The sequence below is a fragment of the Gavia stellata genome, chromosome 28 (assembly GCF_030936135.1).
Source record: "Gavia stellata isolate bGavSte3 chromosome 28, bGavSte3.hap2, whole genome shotgun sequence".
Classification (NCBI taxonomy): Eukaryota; Metazoa; Chordata; class Aves; order Gaviiformes; family Gaviidae; genus Gavia; species Gavia stellata.
The window spans coordinates 3400927-3412173 of NC_082621.1; the positions used below are offsets into that span (position 1 = coordinate 3400927).

At 65.0% G+C, this 11247-nt stretch overlaps 1 protein-coding gene across 1 annotated transcript in view; it reads left to right on the forward strand.

Moving 5' to 3' along the window:
• The first annotated feature begins 10460 nt into the window (after positions 1-10460).
• Positions 10461-11247, forward strand: part of HDAC5 (histone deacetylase 5) — a 20650-nt gene continuing 19863 nt past the window's right edge. The window contains exon 1 of the mRNA XM_059830173.1: positions 10461-10482. Within this exon, the coding sequence (XP_059686156.1) occupies positions 10461-10482 (22 nt within the window). The remainder of the gene's footprint in view (positions 10483-11247) is intronic.

Sequence of the window (11247 nt, forward strand, 5' to 3'; positions counted from 1 at the left end):
GGGGGTCAGCGGAGCTTTTGGGGGCAGGGGGACTTTGGGGGGGGTGTTTCCCAGGCGGGGAGCAGCAGCCCAGCCCGGGCCCCCGCCGTCTGGGCTCGCAGAGCCGGGATGGAAACTCTGAGGGCCGAGCTCCACGCTGAACATTTTCCGTTGCCAGTTCGCTTCCCTGCTCCCTCTTTCTTATTTTTTTTTTTTCTCTTTTTTTTCTTTTTTTCCCCCTTTTTCTCCTTTTTGGTTTCATTGAAGAATTTGCAGCTCCTGCCCACGGCCCCCCCGCACCCCCTGGGGTAGCCCAGGGACGGGGCGATGCTCCCAGCCCTATCCCAGCCAGACTGGGGGACCGGGAGGGATGCAGGGGGTACCCCCAGCACCCCACGCCCCACCTCCCCACATCCCCCCAGGTCCCTTTGGTGGGGATCCCCACCCCTCCCATGGCTGCACCCCCAGGAAAAGCATCCCCAGGGGCTGCTGGATTCATTTTCCCAGGAATGGGGATGGGAATGAGGACGGGGATGGGGACAGGAATGGGGACGGGAATGGGGACAGGGATGGGGAGAGGAATGGGGACGCGAGGGCTCCCCGCGCTGCCGGCCGGCACCGGAGCCTGGCTGGGATTTCTCCCGGCGCGGCTCCTCCAAGTGACCTCATCCACCGCGGGCTGGATGGGTGCCCGGGGCCTGGCTGGGACGGTGGCTCCGGTGCCACGTGGCCGGGGCGCGGGGCTGTCGGCACCCGCCTCGCACCCTCTGCCACCCCCGGCCGACAGGAACCTGGCATGTGGGGGGCACCCCAGGGGCTGCTGTACCCCAAAATCTTTTGGGAGGGGGCTTGCAAACCCCAGGACCCGCCCCAGGAGGGATGGGGGGAGCCCCGGCACTCACGGGGATGAAGGTTTGATGGCTTTTGGGGGGCAGAGCTGTGGGGTCTCCCCTGCCATCAAGAGGGGTGGCAGCTCCCTGGCTCCCAAAGGACATTGGGCACGTCCGGCACCAATCCCCCCCACTGCTGGTTTGGGGCGGGGGGCCTTGCTCCCAGCGGGGAGTCAGGGGCTGGTTGGGGCTGTTGGGTTGGGGTTGGTGGGTTGGGGTAGTCAGGTGGTCGGGGTTGGGGGGTTGATGGTTGGGGTTGTTGGGTTGGGGTTGGTGGGCTGGGGTTTGGGATTGTTGGGGTTGATGGGTTGGGGGGTTGGGGTTTGGGATTGTTGGGGTTGATGGGTTGGGGGGTTGGGGTTTGGGATTGTTGGGGTTGATGGGTTGGGGGGTTGGGGTTTGGGATTGTTGGGGTTGATGGGTTGGGGGGTTGGGGTTTGGGATTGTTGGGGTTGATGGGTTGGGGTTGGTGGTTTGGGGTAGTCAGGTGGTTGGGGTTGGGGGGTTGATGGTTGGGGTTGTTGGGTTGGGGTTGTTCGGTTGGGGTTTGGGATTGTTGGGGTTGATCGGTTGGGGTTGGTGGGTTGGGGTAGTCAGGTGGTTGGGGTTGGGAGGCTGATGGTTGGGGTTGTTGGGTTGGGGTTGGCGGGCTGGGGTTTGGGATTGTTGGAGTTGTTGGGTTGGGGTTGGCGGGCTGGGGTTTGGGATTGTTGGGGTTCTTGGGTTGGGGTTGGGGCTGTTGGGATTGTTGGGGTTGTTGGGTTGGGGTTTGGGATTGTTGGGGTTGTTGGGTTGGGGTTGGTGGGCTGGGGTTTGGGATTGTTGGGGTTGGTGGATTGGGTTTCGTGGGCTGGGGTTGTCGGGTTGGGGCTGTTGGGATTGTTGGGGTTGGGGCTGTTGGCGTTGTTGGGGTTGATTGTTGGGGTTGGGGCTGTTGGGTTGGGGCTGTTGGGATTGTTGGGGCTGTTGGGATTGTCGGGTTGGGGTTGCCAGCCTGGGGTAGTTGGGTGGTTGGGGTTGGTGGTTGGGGTTGATGTTTCTGGCTGGTTGGGCTGGGGGTGGGGCTGTTGTGGGGGTGGTTTGGTGGTTTATCTCGTTAGGAGTGACTCGGTCTCGATTCGGGGGCCGGGGTCCTCCAGCCGTACAGGCGGGAGGTGGAGGGGGTGGGTGGATGGATGGCAGGACAGACGGACGGACAGATGGACTGCTGGAGGCCAGGCAGGGTGTGGATGTGGTGAACGTCCCCTGGGAGGTGCGAGGACACCGGTGCTCTGAGGTCCCGCAGCCCGGGGGTCCCCCAACCCTCCACCCAGCCCCAGCCATGGGCACCCCCTGCTCCAGGGAGGTGCTGGGTCCCTGCGGAGTGGGGGGGCTCCCCAAAGGTGGGGGTCCTGGGGTCCGTGGGGTTGGGAGCTCGTGGGGCGGGCGGCCTTGCCCGGCTGTGGGGGCAGGATCCGTCCACCCCAGAGGAAGGCAGGGCTCAGCCGGGGCCTGGCAGGGGGAGCTGGGAGGGTGCCCCCAGCCCGGCCCCCCCAGCCCGGCCCCTCCAGCTCCACCGCCCCCGACAAGGGGTCCCTCCAGCTGGAGCTGGGCCCAAGCAGCAGCGATGCTCCAGCCCAGCCTCAGCTCTTCCTCCCCCTCCTCCTCCTCCCCAGCCGCTTCCCAGCCCCACGTCAGCACCTTCCTCCCAGCCCTCCCTCCCTGCTCCCCCCAGTTCATCCCAGTTCCCTGCCCGGGGGACCAGCATGGACGAGGGAGCGTTAACTCTTCCCTCGCAGCCTGCTGCTCCCCATGAGGTCCCCCCATCCTTCCGTGTCCCCCATCCTCACAGTGTCCCCCCATCCTCACAGCGTCCCCCATCCCTTCCGTGTCCCCCATCCTCACAGCGTCCCCCATCCCTTCCGTGTCCCCCATCCCCAGTGTCCCCCCATCCTCACAGCGTCCCCCCATCCTCACAGTGTCCCCCCATCCCTTCCATGTCCCACATCCCCAGTGTCCCCCCATCCTCACAGTGTCCCCCATCCCTTCCATGTCCCCCCATCCTTTCCATGTCCCCCATCCTCACAGCGTCCCCCCATCCCTTCCATGTCCCCCCATCCCTTCCGTGTCCCCCCATCCTCACAGTGTCCCCCATCCCTTCCGTGTCCCCCCATCCTTTTCATGTCCCCCCATCCTCACAGTGTCCCCCATCCCTTCCGTGTCCCCCCATCCTTTTCATGTCCCCCCATCCTCACAGTGTCCCCCATCCCTTCCGTGTCCCCCCATCCTTCCATGTCCCCCCATCCCTTCCGTGTCCCCCCATCCTCACAGCGTCCCCCATCCTTTCCGTGTCCCCCATCCCTTCCGTGTCCCCAATCCCCAGTGTCCCCCATTCCCACGGGGTCCCCCCCATCCCGACGGGGTCCCCCCATCCATCCCCGCCACGTCCCGTCCCCAGCCACCGGGGCCGGGCCCTGCCGCTTTGGCAGCAGGATCCGGCCATCGTGGAAATATAGGGGGGGGAGAATTAAGGGGAGGGGGGGGGGGGGAGGGGAGGGGCGTGGCCGGCCTGTGTGGGCGGGGTCTGTGCTGGAGGGGGCGGGGCTACTCGACAAAAGGATTTCAAAGAGATGAAATTGGGGCAAAGCCAACAAAAAGTGAAAAAGTCCCCCCCCCCCCCCCCCCAAAAAAAAAAACCCAAACCCGTCGCTGGCCTCGTCCCATCCCGGCCCCTGCACACGTGTGCACCCGCCTGGGAGGGGAAACTGAGGCACGGTGGGGCAAGAGGGGCCATGACGGAGCCCACGGCGTCCCCAAGCCAGTGCCATGTCACAGGCTGTGCTCAGCACCGGGACCCCCCCATGGTGCCCATGCAGACCCCCAGGAGAGGAGCAGTGGGGTGCAGGGGGGTCCCCCCACCCCAGCCCGCCCCCAGCCCACCCGGTGTGGCCCCATACCATGAGTCTTAATTGGAAGCAGACACGTCCCCACATGGGGACAGGGATGGGGACGATGGACGCCGGTCGGTGGGGATCCGGCAAGCGGCTCCGGTGCCCGGCACATTCCTCTGGCCCTCGTCGGCCGGTGCCTCCTCCCTTGGCGGGGCGGCTGCTGACGGCCTTCGCCCCCCCCGAAATGGGGGGCAGGCGCAGGCGATGCCCTTGGCTCCCACCCCACTGCTGACACGTCTCCAGCACAGCCTCCACGTCGGCAGGCAGAGGGGGGCCCAGGGGCTGTGCCGGGAGCTGGGGGGGCTGGGGAGGGTCCCCGCCCCGTGCCGGGCTCGTCCCCACCCTGCTCACCCCCCGTGGGGGGCTGCAGCCCAGGGCCCACCCACCCGGGCATCGCCCCAAGGTGCCAGCGGGAGCCTGGGCAGGGCTGGGGTTGTGCCACACTGTGCCACGAGAAAGGCTGGGATGTGCCACATGGTGCCATGGGAAGGGCTGGGATGTGCCCCACAGTGCCACAGGCAGGGTGGGTTGTGCCACACTGTGCCACGAGAAAGGCTGGGATGTGCCCCATGGTGCCATGGGAAGGGCTGGGATGTGCCCCACGGTGCCACAGGCAGGGTGGGATGTGCCACACTGTGCCACGAGAAAGGCTGGGATGTGCCACATGGTGCCATGGGAAGGGCTGGGATGTGCCCCACGGCTCCACGGGCAGGGCTGGGGTTGTGACACATGGTGCCACGGGCAGGGCTGGGATGTGCCCCATGGTGCCATGGGAAGGGCAGGGATGTGCCACACTGTGCCCTGAGAAGGGCAGGGATGTGCCCCATGGTGCCCCAGGAAGGGCAGGGATGTGCCCCACGGTGCCACGGGCAGGGCTGAGATGTGCCCCACGGTGCCATGGGCAATGCTGGGGATGTGCCCCACGGTGCCACGGGCAGGGCTTGGGGCCACATGTGGGCAGCGCTGGAGCCGTGCCGTGGGCAGCGTTGGAACTATACCATGAGCAGTGTTGGGGCCATACCATGGGCAGTGTTGGGCATGTGTGCTGCCATGCCATAGGCAGCATCAGACCCATAGCACGGGCAGCGTTGGGGCTATACCATAGGCAGCATTGGGGCCATATGATGAGTGGTATTGGGGCTATACCATGGGCAGTATTGGGGCTACACCATAGGCAGCATTGGGGCCATACCATTGGTGGTATTGGGGCTATACCATGAGCAGCATTGGTGCTATACCATAGGCAGCATTGGGGCCATACCGTTGGTGGTATTGGGGCTATACCATGAGCAGCACTGGGGCTATACCATGGGCAGCGTTGGGACTATACCATGAGCAGCATTGGGGCCATACCATTGGCAGCATTGGGGCTATACCATAGGCAGCATTGGGGCTATACTGTGGGTAGTGTTGGGGCCATACCGTGGGCAGCATTGGGGCCATACTATTGGCAGCATTGGGGCTATACCATAGCCAGCATTGGGGCCATACCGTAGGCAGCATTGGGGCCATACCATGAGCAGCTTTGGGGCTATACCATAGGCAGCATTGGTGCTATACCGTAGGCAGCATTGGGCCTATACCATTGGAGGTATTGGGGCCATACCATGAGCAGCATTGGGGCTATACCATGAGCAGCATTGGAGCTATACCATAGGCAGCATTGGGGCTATACTGTGGGTAGTGTTGGGGCCATACCGTGGGCAGCATTTGGGCCATACCATAGGCAGCATTGGGGCTATACCATAGTCAGCATTGGGGCCATACCATGAGCAGCATTGGGGCCATACCATAGGCAGCATTGGGGCTATACCATAGTCAGCATTGGGGCCATACCATGGGCAGCATTGGGGCCATAACGTTGGCAGTATTGGGGCTATACCATGAGCAGCATGGGGACTATACCATGGGCAGCATTGGTGCTATACTGTGGGCAGCATTGGGGTTATACTATGAGCAGCACTGGGGCTATACCATGGGCATCATTGGGGCCATACCATGAGCATCATTGGGGCTATACTGTGGGCAGCATTGGGGCTGCACCCCCAGCCGTGCCACGGGCAGACCCCACTCCTCTTCCTCACCTGCCCGGGCTGTGCCCGGTGCCCGTGCCAGCACAGGACGGTACCACCGCCCGTGGGGCAGGACACGCCGGGGCGGTGGGTCTCAGCTCCTCAGGTGCTGCTCAGCCCCCCCCTTTGTAGGTCAGAGCGAGATTAAGGAGCGTCCCCCACCCCTGCCCGCGGGCACGGAGGGGAGCGAGCACCGCCGGTGGGCACCGGCCCGGGACGTCAGCCCCTGCAAGCCCGGGCACGTGGGACCCTGCCCTGGGGACACCCTGGGTGCCGTCCCCGCCATGGGCACATCCGTGAGGGTGAGGGGATTTAGTGCTGCCCTGCTCTGACAGGGTTTGGGGGCAGAGAGGGAATAAAAGGGTTACGTGGTGAAACTGAGGGTGGCTTTTTGCTTGTAGGGGTCTGTTGATGCCACCCCGATAAATGTCACCCTTGGCCATGGCGTGGCCATCCCACGCTCCAGCCACCCGTCTGTCCTCCACCATCCGTCCCTTCTCCCATCCATCCCGCCATCCATCCCTCCCTCCATCCTCCATCCATCCATCCCTCCACCCATCCCACTACTTGTCCATCCCTTTTTTTATTCCCCCCCCCGCCCTTTCCCTGCCCACGCACTCATCCCTCCCTCCCTTTCTCCGCTCCATCCGTCCCCTCTCCTCCATCGGTGCCTCCGTCAGCCTCTCCGTTCATCCTCTCCATCACCCTCTCCCCCCAGCCAGCCCCCCAAGTTGTGCATCCCCCCGGGGCCCCCATCGCCCTGCCCACAGCAGCACCCTGGGGTGCTTCCAGCTGGAGCGACTCCCAGCTCCCGTCCCCGGGGAGCTGCCAGGAGCCGGCTGGGTGCTCGCCACGGCTGAGCATCCCGAGCATTCCTCCTCCAGCTGCCTGCCCAGGTTGGGGGGGACGGGGATGGGGACAGTCCAGTCCCACCAGCACAGCCACTCAGCCCTTGCTGCCATGCAGCTGCCTCTAGGGAGGCGGTGGGGATTCTCTGATGTCTAATAGGGGCTTGTGCGCCCGCTGCCCCCCAGCCCCCTGGCCCCAAACCTGGTCTCCCACTGGCCACGGAGCATGTCAGACTGGGAAACTCTGTGTCTCCGCTCCCAAGCACTTCCCAGCCAGAGCCAGGAGGCAGCTGGAGCCTCTGCTGTGTCCAAGATCTCCCTGGGGACCATGGCGAGTCATGGCATGTGGCAGGACACTGCTGCCTTTCTCTGTCGTCACTGGCCGTCTTGAGCCTGGCAGAGGCTGGTCCCTGGGCGTGCCACCGCCAGGCCCAGTGCCACACTGTCCCCTCCCTGCTCTCAGGGCTGTGTCGGGATCAGCTGAGCTGAGAGTGAAGAAAAGCATCTCCCACAGCCCTGGGACTTCCCTGGGGGTCCCCAGGGCAGTGGGGTGGGACAAGGGTCCCTGTCCCCTCCCACCTGGGATGGTCGAGTACCATGGGGTCACAGAGAGGGCCCCGATCCCCCAGTGCACCCCCTCGGTGACACAGAGACATCCCAAAGGGACACAAGTCTGGGAGCGGGACAGACCCCCAGCTGAGCGGGACATTTTGCTTCCAGCCACCCCAGGGGCTGGGGGAAGGGGACGGAGAGGGGCTCTGTGTGTGCAAGCCTGGCGCGTGCAAACCTGTGTGTGCAACTCATGCACCTATAACTCCTGCATGTGCCACCCCCGTGCATGCAATCCCTGTGTGTAAATGCTGTGCATACAATCCCTGTGCATGCAACCCCTGTGCGTGCAATCCCTGTGTGTGCAAATGCTGTGCATGCAACCACTGCATGTGCAAATGCTGTGCATGCGATCCCTGTGCATACAATCCCTGTGCATGCAACCCCTGTGCATGCAATCCCTGTGTGTGCAAATGCTGTGCATGCAACCACTGCATGTGCAAATGCTGTGCATGCGATCCCTGTGTGTGCAAATGCTGGGCATGCAACCCCTGTATGTGCAACCCCTGTGCATGCAATCCCTCTGTGTGCAACCCCTGTGCATGCAACCACTGTTTGTGCAATCCCTGTGTGTGCAACTCCTGTGCATGCAATCCCTGTGCATGCAACTGCTGTTTGTGCAACCCCTGCTCATGCACATGTGTGTGCCGGGCAGCACCAGCTGGATTCACATGTCTGTGTCATGTGTGTGCACACTCGAGGCTGCACACACAGCAAACCCCACATGGGCCACCCCTCGCCACCTCCGTGTCCCCTCTCTGGCATCCCCATTGCCATGGGGGGACTCGACCCCAGAGCCCGTCCTCGGTGGGGATGACGGATCTCCCCACAGCCGGTGCTCGGGGCTGGCGGTGCTGGGTGGGCCACACTGCCGGGCGGTGTGCGGTGTCCGGCTCCCAGTCCCGCCGGCCGGGTGCCAAATTCCTCCGCCCCCACAGGAAGCCGTCGGCGCACTCGGAGCTCGCTCTGCACCGGGGCCAGGCCAGGCCGGAGGGATGCCGGAGCGAGAAAGGGCTGGAGGAGAGAAACCAGGTCAGCCCCGAGCCGCCAGCGTCACCCTGGCAGACAGCGGCCGGCTCCTTCGAGGAAGCAGGGCGAGGATCCGGCCCCTGTGACGTCCCCTCCGGCGCGCACGGCACGCGCCAGCCGAGCCCGCGCCTGGCCACCGCTCGCTTGCTCGAGGAACCGTCCCGGCCCCGTGGCCCCAGCTGTGGGGTGAGCCCCAAATGGGGGCATTTGCCTCCTCGGGGTCCTGGAGAGCCTGAGGATGAGGAGGGGGCTTCGAGGGAAGCCACCCGCCATGGGGCTGGCTCGGCCGTTGCCACCCCAGGGAGCCTCAAGGCTGCGATGAAGGGGAGAAGAAGGGTTCGGCTCATGCGACGCCTGCACCGTCTCTGTGTGATGCTCCCATCGCCGGGTACTGCTCCATCCCTGGGTACCGCTCCATCCCTGGGTACCTCTCCCATCCCCGGGCACTGTTCCCATCCCCGAGCAATGCTCCCACACCCAAATTGTCCTCCCATCCCCAGGTCATGCTCCATCCCCAGGTCATGCTCCCATCCCTGGGTAATGTCCCCATCCCTGGGTACCGCTCCCATCTCCAGGTGACGCTCCCATCCTGAGCCACGCTCCCACCCTGGGTACCGCTCCCATCCCCTCGTCTCGCTCCCACCTCTGCTTGCTGCTCCCGTCCCTGGACAACGCTCCCTCCCTGGCCACGAATCCTGCTCCCATCCCTGCCTCCATAAATGCACAATTCCTCCCCCCGCCGCCCCCCGCCATCCTCCTCCCCGCCGTGCGAATCCGAGGGGGTCTCTGCCCTTCTCCCGCGCTCCCTCCTCTCCTCCCGGCCGCCTTTCAAACACAAACATGGCTCAGTGGAAAATGTGACCCGCCATGGAGCTACAGATAATTCGGGGCCAGGCCGGGGCCAACTGGAACAGCACGGGCTTGGCTGCGGCCCCGGCTGAGCCCGCGGCGGCCGGGGGGGGCCGGGGGACCCGGCGGGGGGACAGTGCGGGACTCCCTCGCACCTCACTCCCTCCCGTTCACCCGCCTCCCGCATCGCTCCTGCACCCAGCCCGATCCTGCGCCCGGCACCGGCCACAGCCGCGTCCCCGTGGGGATGGGCGCAGAGGAGGAGGCTTCTGTGGGGACAGGGGGTGCTTGGGGGGGCTGGTGGGACCCTTTCTTGGCCCATCTCTGCGTCGTGGTGGGATGGAGATGCCCAGGGATGGTGGCATATGGGGAGGGCGGAGATGCCCAGGGATGATGCTGGACGGGCAGGACAGAGATGCCCAGGGATGGTGGCACATGGGCAGGATGGAGATGCCCAGGAATGGTGGCTGGATGGGCAGGATGGATATGCCCAGGGACGGTGGCACATGGGGAGGATGGAGATGCCCAGGGATGATGCTGGATGGGCGGGATGAAAATGCCCAGGGATGGTGGCACACGGGCAGGATGGAGATGCCCAGGGATGGTGGCTGGATGGACAGGGTGGAGATGCCCAGGGCCAGTGGCACATGGGGATGTTGGAGATGCCCAGGGATGATGCTGGACGGGCAGGACGGAGATGCCCAGGGATGGTGGCTGGACGGGCAGGACGGAGATGCCCAGGGATGGTGGCACATGGGCAGGATGGAGATGCCCAGGGATGGTGGCTGGACGGGCAGGACGGAGATGCTCAGGGATGGTGGCTGGATGGGCAGGACAGAGATGCCCAGGGATGGTGGCACATGGGCAGGATGGAGATGCCCAGGGATGGTGGCTGGACGGGCAGGACGGAGATGCCCAGGGATGGTGGCACATGGGCAGGATGGAGATGCCCAGGGATGGTGGCACATGGGCAGGATGGAGATGCCCAGGGATGGTGGCTGGATGGACAGGGTGGAGATGCCGAGGGATGGTGGCTGGACACAATGGAGATGCCCAGGGACAGCAGCACATGGGGAGGACAGAGATGCCCAGGGATGGTCCCAGCTGGGAAGGATGGAGATGCCCAGGGACAGTGCCACATGGGCAGGATGGAGATGCCCAGGGATGGCGGTTGGATGGGCAGGACGGAGATGCCCAGGGATGGTGGCACATGGGCAGGACGGAGATGCCCAGTAAAGGTCCTGGATGGGCAGGATGGAGACGCCAAGGGACAGTGGCAGCACAGAGATGCCCAGGGATGGTGCTGGCTGGGAATGCTGGCGATACCAGAGGTGGTGCCGGGTGGGCAGGACAGCGGTGCCCACGGGAGGACGGTGCCCCGGCCCCGGCCGACGGGCAGCCGGAGGTGTGTGGGCTGGGAGCAGCAGTGGTCGGAGGAGCCCGTTTGTTTCTCATTAGAGGCTCTTGGCAGGAGCTGTGGAAAAAATAGCTTCAAACAGCAGAGCTGGAAGGGAAAAGGCTGGGCCGAGGGAGGGGAGAGGGGCCGCGGTGGGGAAGGGGGGCGCGGGGCCAGGCGGGGGGCGGGGAGGGGGTCGGGGTGATGGTGACCTCGGTGGGGTGCAGGGATAGGGACGGAGACATACACAGTCCCCTCTGCAGCATCCCTGTCCCTGCGGAGCAGCAGCCGGATCTGTTTTGGGGAGCTCGGGCACTTGTGCACACTTGTGCGCTCTTGTGCAAGCTTGTGTGCGCTTGTGGCTGCTCGTGCACGCAGGGCTGGTGAGCACAACGCATGTGCACGCCCGACAGCGTGAGCATTCCCGGGGAGGGGTCAGGGACACACGGCTGGGCACATCTATGTGCACGGTGACGGCTCAGCCCCCCCCAGCATCCCTCGTCCCACTGGGGAAACTGAGGCACGATGGCTGTGCCCGCCACCGGCCGCAGTGAGCAGGGCCCCGGCCGTGCCGCATGGGGAGGCCCCTGCCGGCCGGCGGTCGTTTTCCGGGGGCTCTCGGCAGAGCACGCGGTTGCGTAAGCG